Below are 15,243 nucleotides of genomic sequence, written 5' to 3'. Positions count from 1 at the left end.
GATCAACAGCTTTTGCTCCGTTTGCTTGAAAAATGTGACGTTCTGATGAAGAAAACGTAACCAACACATCCAACCACATTCAGTTTAGCTTATTTTCCCCCTCAAAAATGTTTTCTCAATTTGAACAAATTTCCACACTAAAAAAAAAAAAAGTGGAAAACTTTATTGCCGTCTCCCTCCGCCGTGCATGCCAAGCAATCCACCGCGCCGCCAGGATTTACAAACCATTGTTTTTATTATGATTCCGTTATGTACATGATGCACGTCATCATTCCTAGATTTGCCCCTTCTAGCGGGGGAGGGAATAATGAAACCGGAAAGAAAGTGGGACGAGATGTGGAAGGTGCTTTAGAGTCGTCCCGGTCAGAACGTCCCACACCGGTGTTGAAAAGCAAAGAAGTGCACAACTGTTGAAAGAGTGAAAGTTGGGGATCAATCCCAGCCTAATCCAGAAGCTAATCCCATTTACAGCTAACTGTACATCAATCGTGTACACTGCAACTTAAAGGCACAATGCCACTCCCATTGGTTTATATCTGCAATAAAACAGTCTTTAAAAAAATCTATTTTTCTTTAAATATCCCCTATGGATGTAATAATGTTTCACTAAATAAATACTGCCAATATTAAATAAAAACTAGCTCCATCAGAGGTTAAAAGATGAGTTGAGTGGAAAAAGAAAAATTACACTGTACATCATTACTGTGAGAAAAAGACCCCAACATTCTGTAGCTCTTAATACATTATAAATACATCATTTTGCATAGAGTGCATAATGCAGTGGAAGCAAAATGGCACTAGAAATAAATTAAAAATAAACTAAGAGGAGTGACTGATTGGAGTACAGGAATCATAAAAAAAAAAGTTCAGTCAAACACTAATCTATTGTTACAGCCTTGATCACTGCTTACAAAAACACCAATGATGCAAATAATAAAAAATAAGTACAACAGTGTCAGTATGATAAAAAATATACATATAAAATATGGACAGAAACATTCAATGTTGATAACTCGGTGATTCTTCGGTTGTTTTCCAAACGTTCCCAGAAACAACAGCAGCAGGCTAATTGGAACAGTGCGTTTAGTTTAGGAAATTCCCAAGTGTTTGGACTGCGAGAGACGGGGAATCTGCCACCCACCACGCGGTCAGTTTTATATAAGAAGGGGGTCAAATGGCTTAGCTCCACAGTTTGTACAACACAGCTTCCAAAAATAATAATAATAAAAAAAATAAAAATTAAATTCTCCCTTTAACACTGAAAACCTGTCTGCACAAAACGCCGCCGCCGCACTGGATTACAGTATCGGGAGTCATTACATGGAGGAGACACATTTCTGGATCACTTACATTCAAAACAAAGCCGCCTCTGCAGAGAAGCCCGGCGGCAGACATTCCAGCTACATGGCAAGAAGCAGCGCCAGCGTTTGGTCATGACTGGGAATGGAAATCTTCTTTATATAGATGCTTTTTCTCTTTACCGTCAGGCACCTACCTACCCACTCCGACCCAAAAACAACAGGGATTTGATGATTGGTCCATCTGATGGGTTTAACGACTAAATACGTGATCAAAAAGCATGTTTTTAAATCGCCTGAAAACGGCGTATTAAAGTAGCAATAAACTCTCTGTCCTAGAAAAAGAACACCGTAGGAAAAAAACAGCACAGACCCGCAGTTAAAAGAGCACCAGTGAAATCATATAATGCCGGCCGAGTTCGACCGAGACCACTGCCGGTGGAGAAGGCGCTGCTGGAAGAGCTGGTGATCCGCGTCAACGTGGTCAGTCAAAAAGTTTCAGAAACTATCTAAAATAAAATAACATAATAATAAAAAAATAAAAAAAAGCAAAGAGGAGAGGAGTTCACAGGTAAGCCGAGTGTCATAGGTTCATTCGCAGGTGCTCTGGCCGCCGGGAGTTCAAGGGGTACGCCTGCTTTTTGTAGGACCCCGCGTGGAAGCCGGAGGGATGCCTGATGGGAAGGGGAGCGGAGGTCTCTGTGATGAAGCCGCTGCTCGTGTCCATTTGCTCCGGCGTGGAGACCTCCATGGGTTGGTCCATAGCGCTGCTGAGGGAGAGCAGGGCCGGCGCGTCGGTCAGCGGGGGCCCGCGGGGCCAGCAGTCCCCTCTGGCAAACTTCACCGGACTGTGGAGCCACAGGAGAGGTGTCAAATGTGACTGTAAAAAAGTTACTGTGAAATGGTTATTTTTAAAAAGCAAATAAATTCTTAGTCCGGCCTTAATACTTTGTTGTGGAAACACATTGTTATTAGCATAATTAGCATGTAAACAATCTGAGGAGGACAGCAGATGCTTTCATTAACAGAACAAAAGCCTAAAATGAAGGAAACGCTGCGGGGTGTAAGCTCCGCCCCCTTTGGTTCTGCTATCTCAACAGTCTGCTCTGAAAGCAAACAGAAAGGGCAGTGATTCATATCGAGGGTTTTGCAGAGCTACGATTCGAATGGGGCAATCGACTGTTTACGTAATGAACGCAGTTCAGCAACAGAAACCAGAATCAGCTAATTGAGCAGCTTCAGAAAAGCCAATGATTGGAAATCGGAGTATCTACAGACTCAGAGCAGACGTACTACTGAACTATGCTCTGACCGCAGCTCCAGCGAGGCCCAGCGAGCTACATTTACAAGGTCAGCAAATGAGTCATCGACGAGGGGGAGACTTGTTTTGGAAAAACTTGTCAAAGACCGAGGCAATTCAACAAAACCCGAGACAAAAACAGCACGGTTACCTCACAGGTGTCTTTGGGCTTCCAGGGAACTTCCGCGGGGAGCGGACCTTTGGCTCGAAGGAGAATTTCTCCTTCAGGTTCTCGAGCACAGACGGGGCTACGTATGTGAAACCCTGCAGCCGAGGAGGAGAGGGACAAAACACAAGAGAGGCATCGGAGTCCCACCTCTTCAAAGACCAGATTTCCAAAAACAACCCACAGCTGATGATGAGCAATGAAACTGAGTAAACCATAACATGCAATGTGGTGGAAGAGGGCGAGAAGCTTCCAGGAAAACTGGGGAGGAAAGGTGGGGGTGTGTGTCTGTGTGTAAAACACATGGGAGGCATTAACTGGTTCTCGTAAGACAATGATCGGTGAAAAAGAAACAGAAGAAACATTACGGCCAGAGCTGCTCTCTTTTTTTTTTCTTTTCTAAGTTTACTTGCAGAATGCCTGCAAAAAAAAAAAAATCGCAGACAGTTTGGGATTTATACTGGAAATCAGGGACATTAAGTTCAAGATTTGGGAATGGAACAGGATTTTTTTAAAACGTGGGAGATTGGTCAACAGCATCCAGCAAATCTCCGTGTGTGACGGTGCCGTCAGGGAGCTGGAAGGGTCAGGAGGCGTCGTGTTGGGTTCGTTTCTTCTTCTGTAGTCTTCGCCAAAGACATCCCATCAATAAAGTATAAGCCATTTGGCATTTAACTGGCAATGTTTGTTTTGTTTTGCGAGAGATCCACCAAGGAGGTTACTGTTGACATGAGTCAGACAGTTTAAATCTTGATCTGTCCTGACAGGGGAACCGATCGGTCTCATTCCTACATGTTATAATAGCTGTGTGCTTTTCTTTGGAGGAAACCATTTCTCTGCCCAAGTGCAGTTTTCTGGCCATTCGATGATCTTTAAAAAGCTTGACCTACCAATTCAGATTATTTTTGTCTTAAAAGGTTGCTCAATGCGTAAGTTAATAAGCTGGCAACAGTGGGGTGACCAGTGTTTCTCTAAATCGAATTTAAGACGTTTTAAGACCAGTATGATTGGAATTTAAGACCTGTATCTCAACAGAAATGTACAAACATTGTCTATCTAGCCAACTCGTGATAAATTTGCACTAATCCGTGATAGATGCAAAAAGAAAAGAAAAGCTAGCTAGCTAGCAAGGGTATGTTAGCAAACGCAGCGAAGATGTCTGAGTGTGACTTAAACTTTTTAAACAGAAAGGTCCTGCGCAAAAAAACTAAATAAAACAGAATATTCGGTTTTAAAAAGCCATGCCAAGACAAAATTTAATACCTTTGATTAAGGCATTGAAGGTCGACCAATGTTTTAAAATTAATTTAAGACATTTCAAAGCCTTAACTTTTGCTACATAGATATAAGACCTTAAGGATGTGCAGGCACACAGGGCTATTGTTTTCTGCACACATCCAGAAGTGAGAGGTTGTGCTGGTCTGTCGGTTCTCTCTCACAGCAAAACAAAAGAGGAGAGTGGATAATTTTCAGACCTTGGCAGAGGTGGAGAAGATCAGTGAAGATCAGCTTCATACACAACAGAGATTGGCTGATCACCGTTCTCCCAAACTTAAGGAAGATTGGGGCCGACTTATTGGTGCTACTACAAGTTGTACCACAGAGGGGCCAGGCCGCAAAAAGTTTAGTTTAATTACCAGAATATAGTCATAATGACAGCAGAATAAATATGCAATTTTACCAGAAGAACATCTTAAAATGATGAAAAAGTCATTTTAGTGAGAAAAAAGATAAGATTGCCAAAAAATTACTCTGAGCTAAGAAATTTTAAAAAGAGAAAAAAATTCCTGATTTTCCAAAGATGAAATCTTCAAAAACCAAAAATCAGATTAACAAATGAGACCTATTCATCGCCCAGCACTTCTCTAACCGACGACGCACATCGTGATGTCAGTGTGAGGCTGACGGTGCGCCGCTCCGTCTGGCACTTCAAACTCACCAGGAAGACTTGATTAGCGCTTTCGCTGAGCGTGGAGTCGTCGGGGCTGTCCACTGGAGTCTGGCTGGTGAACTTGGAGTCAAACTGGCTGACGTCGTCAGCTGATTGCTGCCAAGAGAAGCCAAACTGTTAATCACCGCGCAGTTAAAAGGGGTCATCATTGACTTCTACGAAACAGCGAGTGAACGCTGGAGAGAAATGAAAGCCTGTGAGAGCCGGGGCGATCTTGCGGTGTCACAAAACGGGGATATTATTTGTAGAAATGTCTGTTAAAGCTTCCATTAGCAAAACTGTCATCAGTAAAATGGAGAGGAAATTTAAAAAAAAAAAAAAGTCTCACCAGAAACGGTTTGAAGGGAGGTTCTACTTTGCGAGCGAGGAGATCGTCCCAGTTTATAAACCGGAAGAACGAGTGAGCCTGGAAAGAAACATCATTTCTCCTTTCAGATACACCACAGGCCAAGTATGTCACCCTTCAGGGTGCAGATGGATGCGTTTACCTGGACCTCGGCGGAGTCGCCGGATCCACCGCCGAGTCGTGATGAGGCACTTCGTCTCAGCAGCTGGGGAGAAAACAGGTTGAAGAGGGAATTTTCCAACTTCGATTGACATTTTTTATGTCTTTATTTCCAGTTTCCCTACAATTAAACTTTTCCCCCTCCCCCCATATCATTGATACATTTGCCAGGTATGGATAATCAAATACAGTCTTTTCCAGACCTGTGGTGGAGTTTCATCCCCACCAGGGTGAAGCATTCTGGTTGGGATTAAACGATTAATCGTGATTAATCGTTTCATCCCAACCAGATTAATCGCGATAAATCTGATTAATTGTGATTAATCTGCTGTTGAAATAATTGTCAAGTAATTTAGTAATCAATTAGTCATTAACTGGAGTATACAGAGTCAAAAAAGACAATTCAAAACAGAAAACCAAAACTGTACAAAAATGAATATATTTTGCTTTTAAACATCTTTGTTTTGCCTCCACTCACATCAGATTTACTTAATGAATACTTTGTTATAGCATTTTAGGCAATGAATTATTCATTTTCTTATGTAGAAAATAGAATTCTTTATTTGCATCTTTTTATGTATTTCTAACATTGTATTAAAAAGGCTCCAGTGGTTAAATGAAAAATCTGTAGAATTTTTTTTTTATCCGATTAATCGACAGAATAATAAATAGATCAATCGATTGCTAAGATAATCGTTTGCTCTAGCGAGGCTTCGACCAGCTCACCTTTTTCAGGAGGTCCCTGGCTTCTTGTGTGAGGTAAGGTGGAAGGCTGAGTTTGCATTTCAGGATTTTGTCAATCGTCTTCTTCCTGTTTTCACCTGTAAACGGTGGCTGACGGAGAAAAGTTGGTCAGAAACGAATCCTTTCTTAAAAAAACAAACGCACACAAAAAAGGAGATCGGTACGGACTTACTGCTCCAGTCAGCATGTCGTACATGAGCGCTCCGAGACTCCACCAGTCCACCGCGCGGTTGTGCCCACTCCTCATGAGGATCTCCGGAGCCCTGAGGGAGGAAGGGAGGAAGAAAGGAAGGAAGGAAGGAAGGACATTGTTCACATGCCTTAACATCTGCAGCTCAAATGAATCCACAGGGACTGCAGGACAACAGACTGCCGTACATGTACTCGATGGTTCCACAGAAAGTGTGGGTGTACGTTCCGTCGTGGATGGACTCTTTGCACAGACCAAAGTCTGTCAGCTTCACATGTCCTGCAAAGCAGAAGAAGAACCGCTTCAGAAGCCACCTAGACGCCACGTGATCAATATATCGCTAAACTACGGAGGCCTCGGAGTTCAGTGCACTCACAGCGGTTTCAAATCAGGTTCCACACGTGATACAAATATCAACGTCAAAAGGTTTTTGGCAGAGGCGCAAATGCCGTGTTTTGCTAACTTGCGCCGTGAGCTTTTCTGGGGATAACGCACAATGTTTTCAATCTAATAGCAAACCGGACCAGATGTGTTTTGGAATCATTGTTTTCTTGTGTTAGGAATGGTTTTCCTCTGGAGAAACGCACGCACCAAATGTAAACGCCAAAAATTTAGGACACCAGGCTTCCATTTAGTCGTGAAGAGGACTTTGGGATCTTCTCTAAATGAGAGGGAATGCTGTTGCCGCCAGCGCAGAGCTTACCCAAAGCTGGCAGCAGGTGGAGATGAGCAATTCTGTTCCTGAACACTGGGAAAACATTCAATCTTACCATGTATTTTTGCCTGATTTCAAGTGCAAATATCTTAGTATCGTCAATGTCTTCCAGTAACATAATTAGCCAGGAATATTTTCACATTTCCTGTTTAACATTATATATATATATATATATATATATATATATATATATATATATATATAAAAACATGACCAGTGGGCTCAGCAGATTTTTCAGGCAAAACTCTGTATCGTAATAAAACCTTACGTCCATATCGCCCACGGCAACTGACACGGCATGGTTAAGTCACAATCAGTGACCCGAAGTCGGTATCCAACGGTATCCAACATTTTGAGGCACTTTGATAAATATTTCCACGCTTCTAATTTCAAACCCCGTAAAAAAGTCTTCAGGACAACGTAGAAATGTTTTAAAAGTGTGTGACCGTGACTGCACTCCTCAGTCCAGGGAAGCTGTCTGTACCGTTGTTGTTGAGCATAATGTTCTCAGGCTTCAGGTCTCTATAGATGATCCCTTTCTGGTGCAGGTGACCCAACGCCATGGAGATCTCTGCCAGATAGAAACTGTCAACGGCAAAAAAAAACACTTTAGCGACGGCGGAAACAGCTAATTTTAGCAACTGGTTACAAAAACAGAGACGGCGTAAATCAGCGGAGTACCAAAATCCCTTTGCCGATTTTCAACATCAAACATGAAAATGCCTTTCAAATGATTTCTCTTGGTCTGACTTTTTAAAAATGACAAAAACCAGGATTTTTAACAGGACTGCGGAGACCTTTGCATGTCCCCCCCCTCCTAATTAATGTGTTTTCAGTGTGTGTAGCCGGAGATTTTTCTCACCACGCCGTGTCTTCCATGAAGATCCCCTCTCTTTCTAGCTGCATAAAGAGCTCTCCACCTGCAGTCACCACAATCTGTTTCAAGATCTATTACACGAATAAACCTACGCAGCGTTTGAGACGCATGTCACGTCCTGTGTTTATAGAAACGATGGCTGAACATGAGCTATAATCGTACCGCTCAGATACTCCAGGATCAGGTAGAGCTTCCCTCCAGTCTGGAAGGCATAGATGAGGTCCACGATGAAGGGATGCTTCACCTCCTCCAAAATGTTCCTCTCTGCTTTGGTGTGTGCTGTGTCTTTTGCATTACGCACAATCATGGCCTGGGAAGGAAGAGAAACAAGAGTTCGACTGTGCGTAGAACAATCATCCACTGGTTGTTCCCCACCGAGTACATTTGCTTTGCACATGCAGATTAGAGGTTTTGCCTCTGATGTACGAGAGGAAATTAGATCCACTGACCTTCTTCAAAACTTTCATGGCGAAGATTTTCCCAGAGGCAGCGCCTGTCACTTTGCGAACCTGGAAGACCTGGAAAAAGGATTCAACGGCGATAAGAATCAGTCGGTCTGAAGCTGAAAACACACCGGCAATGCAGCACTATCAGCTCATCAGTGTGTGAAGCTTTAAAATGGTTTTCTATCCTGATATGCTGTTATAAAGGAGACTATCTACATGTAAAATCTCTTTAGCTTCAAATAAAAAGTGCAAAAAAACCCAGCATGTTTACACTAGGGACAGATAAAACCGAGACAACAATAATAATAACGATGATAATAAAATAAAAAGGTTAAAAAAAAACATAAAACAACCAACTAAAAAGACGTTGTAGAAAATAGAAAAACAAAACACATCATGTCAAAAGCCATTTATCAATAAACAATCATGTTGTCATTTTGAGACCATTTTCAAGCAAGACATCGATAATGGCATGATTATCCAAATTTGCACCTTTAAGTACCAATGAGCTTTCATTTAGTAAAAAACATTTAACCCTGAAACTGGAAGATATCATAAATATCCAAAACAACAACAAAAAACAATAAGTAGCGTCAGAAACCACACACAACTGAAACCGTGAATCGAATGAATTGTCTCTACAAACAAAATTTCCCTTGAAAAGAAAAATAAATATATATAAATCATAACAATGCTCACTTTAATCTATCGATTACTTTTGGCAACAGGCTTAACTTGAACATCAAAGACCTGCAGGAGCTGATCTATGTCAGCAGGTGGCAGAGTTGCACCACTTGGAACGACGACATGCTCGTCAAATGCAAACCAAAATTACTTGTCAAATTAAAATCACGCCATAAAAGAACAAAAAAGCATTAATATCAAACAGAGCTGCATAACTTCAGTCATACTGAAAGTTTAAACTTCGCTCTTCGGAGGAAACTGGAACTGCAGCGTCGCGCGTGGAGCGAGCAGGACTTAAAACACTGAAGGATTAAAGCACGTTCTGCTCCTTGGAGGAACACAATGGAGTGTCGCAGAGGTTACAGCTGCGGCGCGTGTTGTGCGGCGGCGTTTCGCCCTGGAGGCATCTGCACCAGATTCACCACAATTATTTAAAAACACAACCAGCAATCACATACCAGGTATTTCTAGGTCCTGCCAGCTGCAAAACAATGTTTCCTGCAGACGTAATAGCTGCGGCTGATGCGAGCTGCGGTCAATAATGAGCCACGTCCCTGTAATAAACTATGCAGTCATCGCAATGAGAACACGGGTAGTTTATTTAATGCATCTGGCTGGTATCTGCGCTCGCTGTTGGGGCCGCCGACAACAACAACAACAACAACAACAACAGCAGCAGCAGCAGCAACGCTTCCAGAAACAGCAATAACTTCAAGTTCATTTCCCAGAAGTAGACACGGCGATTAGATACTAATCCGAGGTTAGAGCGTAATCAGACATATTCCAGACAAACTGGGGGGGATTTCCACTTGAAATGACGTCGGAATCTGCCGTTAAACAGAACGATTCGTCGAAGTCAGCAACAAGTAACGGCTCTGACTTTCACGCTTTTTTTTCCCCACTTCCTGTGATGATTAAGACCCATCCCTGCCATTACAAAAACAAACCAATGAGGTCACGGCTCACCGCCTCCAGGACTGCCGTAGCAACAGGGCGCCGTCGCTACGCCAAAAGCTTTTACAGCAGCAGAGGAGCCTTCCAGTAACTTCCATGTGTATTCCTGCTACTTCGACTTTCTCACATGTTATGTTGCAACCGCAAGATATTTTGTGATGTTCAACAACAACAACAAAAAGAGAGCACATCAATGTGCAATGTAATTTGATTTATTTTTTTCACCACAAATATCTGAAATGTGTGGCAGCACTCGGGTTTCTGTGCCCCACATATCTGGAACAAACTGCCAGAAAACTGCTAGACTGCCGAAACATTGACGTTCTTTAAATCAAGTCTAAAAAAACCCAAAAAAACCACCGGTTTAGAGCTGTATTTGATTCATAATAACTGGATTTGCTGATGACATCTGACAAAATGTATTATTTACTGCTTGTTTCATAATCGGTTAATGTATGTTTTTAATGGAGTAAAACACTTTGAACTGCCTTGTTGCTGAAATATATTACACCAAAAAAAAAAAAAAAAAAGTTGAAATGTTCGCAGACTATTCTAAACAAATAGAAAAAAATACCTATGTTCTGGACTTTGACTGGTCCGTTCTATTTAAACCAATTAGCTGTAGCTCTAGTTGTACGTTTACGTTTATTAACGTGGTAGGAGGATATTCTCCGCTCCAATCTCAGGTCTTCTGCAGCCTCCATCACTTTTCTTCCAGTTGTCCTGTCTCTAGCTCAAACCATTTAATAGTACCCCCACAGCATGATGCTGCCGCCACCGTGCTTTTTGAAGTAGGGATGGTGTTTTTCATGGCGAGATGCGAGTAAAGGGGGCTAAAAAATTTCAATTCAGAATTAGCAAAAAACGAAACAAGTTTGTGGTTTTAACATGACAAAATGTGTAAAAATTCAGAAGCTATGAATACTTTTGCAAAGTAATGAGTATGAGATCTGACGGTTCAAGGTCCAAACATTTTGTTTTTTCTTTTAACCACAAACACAAATATTGACGTAGCGGAACTGCAGAGTTGATAAACAACAATGACAATGTAAAACTGTGCTGACATTTCCTGTAACAAACCCCTTTGGCGTAAAAATCCCCCACCGGCTCGGATCACTCTGGACTACTGTCGTAGCAAAAGCTTGAAAACGAGAGGAAAACAAGCGAACCTCACTGTGATCGACTCAAAAGTGTAAAATGAAAAGCAGCCCGTCAAAAGGAAAAGATGGGGGCACGAGAACAGAAAGACACGAAGCCTCACCTTTCCGTAGCCACCTTTTCCCAAAACCTTCAGCAGCTCAAAGCATTCCGGTCCGATCTGCTCCGTTCCCTTGTTTACGCTGTTCTCCGAGATCTCAAACTTTTCACACCCGTCCATGTTGCTGGAAAACAAAAATTGAAAACAAGTTACCAGGCAGTAGTTACAAAGAATTAAACATGAGCAAAATCTTTCTAATTTGCAAAAAAAAAAAAGAAGAAGAAGCTGACTAAATGAGGTGAGTGGGTAAGGCTAAAATTTTCACTCAAACATGTTGTTTTTTCTTTAATTTTTGTTTTGGAGTGAAAAACAACAAAATGACTTGTGTGTGCGTTTTCTTTTATATGCTTAACCAGAACCGTTGCTAGCCTACTGAACGGTCCGAAAAGCATTTCAAGACATGGAAACAATATTAAAGCATTAAGCTGTTGATCAGTCTGTTAAAGTAAGAGTGGTTAATGTTCCTCACTGCTTTATTCAGACATGTCCGTAAAAAGCATCAGAAAACCCCAAGAGGTGCAAAATTTTTTTTTTTTTTAAAGTTTTTTAAAATGCTTGACCTTATTAAACAGTTGGTGTTTAATTAGGATGTTTTAATAGTTGTGAAAGGAACAGTTTTACTGCTTTTAACTCATAAAAGCCAGCAACGTTTTCTTCTCTGAAGGATAATTTGTTTTAGCATTCCTGCTGCTTGATGAGATGAGGAGATTAAGCCCAGTGGAAAACGGAAAAGCTTCAACATGCGTTTCTAGAAAGCATATATCAGCACTAGGGATGCAAACAATTAATCGACTTACAATTAACTGTCAATAAATGGTTTACGAGATTAAAATTAGTTCCAATCAAACTAATAACTTCTGATTAGAATTTCTTTTAGTGTTGTAGTTTGGCCGCCATCCAGCAGAGGGCGCCGCTGGTCATCCTTGAGCGGAGCCAGAATTGGGTCTTACCAGAACCGTAAGGAGAAACGGCCCAAACAGAGTTCGGGGCGAGATAAAAAATACACTTTATCCGGTTCTGTTTTGAAATATTTTTTGTATATTTATTTCAAAACTCGACAAGTTCCTTAAGTTTCGCTTTAATGACGCTCATTCTGTCGTGCTGCATGGCGGAGCAGCATCAACTTCTTAATGTGCCTCGAAGACGATAAAGTCTGGGGTGTTTAGTGTTTCACATATTTCTTTTTTTTTCATATTCTATTTTTAGCTTCAGCAAACTTATGACTTCCTGTGTTATATTTTATAAATATGTATAAATTTCATCCAGTGAGAAAACCGCCATTTTTTTTGTTTATTCAGTCAGCGTTTGACACAAATCACATTAAAAAAAGGGTCAAATATGATTTCCCTTTTTTCTATTTAGTGTCATTAAATTTTCTTCCTTCATGCCAAAGAGAAGGACAATTGACCTTCTCGATTCAAGAGAAAGCCCAGGTTTTTGACCTAACAATTAATTGTTAGGTCAGTCAATTAGATTAATCAACTTTAGGTTAACTCTTTAATCGATAACTTGCCTCCATAGTACTGATATGTAATCAGTAATCATTTAACTTTTATTTATGCAGGCAAGTCTCACTGAGACACCGGGTTTCAATGTTCTGAGCTAGTAGGATATATGGAGAATTGAATATATCAGTATGTTTGTGGGTAATATTCCACTTAACAGCACATGATTTAGAGCAGTGCTTCTCAATTCCGGTCCTCAATCCCCCCTGCCCTGCATGTTTTAGGTGTTTCCCTTCTGCCACACTCCTGGATTGAATCTGTGGGTGATTAACAGGCTTCTGCAGTACTTGATGGCTGCGGAAGAGGTAATGCAGTCATTTGAATCAGCTGTTCTGGAACAGAGGCACGCCTAAAACATGCAGAGCAGGGGGGCGTGAGGACTGGAGTTGAGAAGCACTGATTTAGAGAGCCATCTTGAAAGTTTTGTATGGCTTTATGCTTTACAAAATAATTTTTAAAAAACTTGGCACCATTTTTTACTTTTTGCTCTATCGCATCCCACAATGCAACAGCCCATTCGCTGGGATCTTTCAGTTTGACAGTGAGAGACAGCAGAAAATTAAAGAGTTTTCTTCAAAGAGTTTTCTTATGACTGCATAAAAATTGCAGATGTTTGTAAAGTGCCTTGAGAGGACATCTGGAGTAATCCGCTGCAATATAAATAATCTGAATTGAATCCAACTGAATTTGATTCTATTAAATTGAAAGAGAACAGGAGCTTCAGCTGCAGCTAAGACAACTATATGATGCTTTCTATCAGGGTTGCGCACAGATCATTACAGAAAACCACAAAGCTGAAGTTTTCCTGTCCTGCTAGTTAATTATTCAATAACATGATCCAAGAAATTCTTCTGAACAGCAATGCGAAAGAACCCTCTGATGGTGTTTTAACCGTTAATGTTACTGCTGGAAATGTTCCAGTCTTTCTCAGCAGCATTTAGTGCCTTCAGCCATTGCATGAATTTACAAAATAAAGTCATTTGAGCTGATAATCATCAGTATGAAAAATCATATTAAAAAAACTGAGCTTAACTCAGTGTTAAAAGTGTAGCTATTACGTTCCAGGCAGCTGACCAAATCAGGAAGCAGAGAATCATTACTTACAATTCAAAGCTGCTGCATTGGTCCATGTATTCACCATGCTGGGTCTAAAAGCAAAAGCGACAACAGAACACAACAATGTAAACAAACATTAAAGCCAGTATACATGCTAACTTGAAGCTAATGTTTAACAATATGAATACAAAGTCATTTCCAAGCAAGTAAAAAAAAAAAAAACCGCGATTCGTATTCATAACAAATAAAATCGACACATAATTAGTTAAATTTAAAACCAAAACAAAAAAGGGGGTTTCTAACATGACGCTGAAGTAAAAAGTGGAAGGGAAACTAGCTAACACTGCAGAGATTTTGGACAGACTTGTTAGCATAACATACTGTTACTCAGTATAGTAATAATTAATTTCGTAAAATTATTTACAAAATAAACTATACTTCGAGGTAAATACGTCAAAGCATTTGAACTTTAACATGTTAATATACGTAGGTGTCAGACGCCAATATAAAGCGTCAAACCGCAGGTACCTCTATTGTCGGACAAGTATTCATGTTTTATGAGTAACACTCATGCTGATTTTCAATATCACGAACTTGAAATTCAGCTTATTTGATCTAGAATAAGCTCCTTATTAGCAATTTACTGAAAATTTGTGTACAACTTTACTGTACATTTTACTGAGCTAAACTAACCGTAGTGTTCGGCTCATATCTAGTACCTACATTCAATATCGATGAAAACTTTAACCTTTCAGACACAGGAAGCGGTTCGAATATGCGTGTAATTTTGTCACAGCAATATGTTATAAAAGTCTAAAATAATCATAACTTAAGAGTCAAAGGGCGGCATTATCGGTAATAAAATGTCCGATAATGGAAGCCGTGGAATTGAGATTAGCAATACAGGCCGCAAAGCTGCCAAGTGCTAGTTAGTTAGCTAGCAAACGGCGGGCTCAGCAATAAACTCACCCCATCCTCAAGTTCGTCGTCAGAGACATTCTCATCCGGTTGATCCAAGTCGATGTCGAAAACCCCGGCCATGTCAGCGACACTTGAGTCAATGTTTAATCAGAGAAAAAGCAGTCCCGCTCTCCCACCTCATGGGAGAGCCATCACCGCAACAACCGGCTACAGCGAAAAGCATGAAGCTAAGCGAAGCTAACCAAAACAACACAGAGCGGCGGCGCTACGCTACTGTGCTCCGCACTGATCAAAATTCATTCACTTCGCAAAATGAAATTGAGCTAATATTCTAACCTTAATATTCTAACCTCATGTCAAAAAGTAATTATTCTGTCATAAAACAAAATATGCATATATATCTTTAGATATCCAATTAGTTGTTTTCATTTCAAAGTCGTAAACAATTAAACGTTTCTTTTTTTTTATCAGTGCTTAACAATATTTATTTATTTATTTTTTTAAATTTTTTTTAAAAAACCATAAAGTGTATCATATCACATTGGTTCTACCAGGAGATGGCAGCAGCGAAAGATTTTCTTTTCTGTTGCTTTCATTATTTTTATGCGCAAAATGCCTGGACATGTCTACAGCACTTTTTTCTTGAGCCTCCTACATTACTGAGTAATCCAAA

At 40.6% G+C, this 15,243-nt stretch overlaps 1 protein-coding gene across 1 annotated transcript; it reads right to left on the bottom strand.

Moving 5' to 3' along the window:
- Positions 1-216: 216 nt before the first annotated feature.
- On the bottom strand, positions 217-14,878 carry rps6kb1a (ribosomal protein S6 kinase b, polypeptide 1a). The gene is made up of 15 exons (XM_008428193.3): positions 14,619-14,878; positions 13,698-13,741; positions 11,092-11,212; positions 8,196-8,264; positions 7,909-8,056; positions 7,732-7,789; positions 7,354-7,454; positions 6,343-6,433; positions 6,137-6,227; positions 5,947-6,054; positions 5,204-5,266; positions 5,044-5,121; positions 4,704-4,811; positions 2,750-2,862; positions 217-2,146 (listed from the first exon to the last, which is right to left on the bottom strand). Exons 1-15 carry the CDS (start codon positions 14,688-14,690, stop codon positions 1,882-1,884), a joined length of 1,530 nt encoding a protein of 509 aa, XP_008426415.1. The 5' UTR covers positions 14,691-14,878; the 3' UTR covers positions 217-1,881.
- Between the last annotated feature and the right edge of the window lie 365 nt (positions 14,879-15,243).

This window comes from Poecilia reticulata, chromosome 14, assembly GCF_904066995.2.
Source record: "Poecilia reticulata chromosome 14, P_reticulata-male-v2, whole genome shotgun sequence".
Taxonomy (NCBI): Eukaryota; Metazoa; Chordata; class Actinopteri; order Cyprinodontiformes; family Poeciliidae; genus Poecilia; species Poecilia reticulata.
Note: the sequence above shows the minus strand (reverse complement) of the source record. Positions and strands in the feature narration are given on the sequence as shown.

Bases quoted from the DNA above. Each gene is read 5' to 3' on its own strand.
- rps6kb1a (XM_008428193.3), bottom strand. From the start codon at position 14,690: ATGGCCGGGGTTTTCGACATCGACTTGGATCAACCGGATGAGAATGTC. The intron at 8,265-11,091 runs GTGAGGCTTCGT...TCCTTTTTCCAG, and splicing joins GAAAAGGTGGCTACGGAAAG to GTCTTCCAGGTTCGCAAAGT. The intron at 2,147-2,749 runs GTAACCGTGCTG...GTGGCTCCACAG, and splicing joins AGCCCAAAGACACCTGTGAG to TCCGGTGAAGTTTGCCAGAG.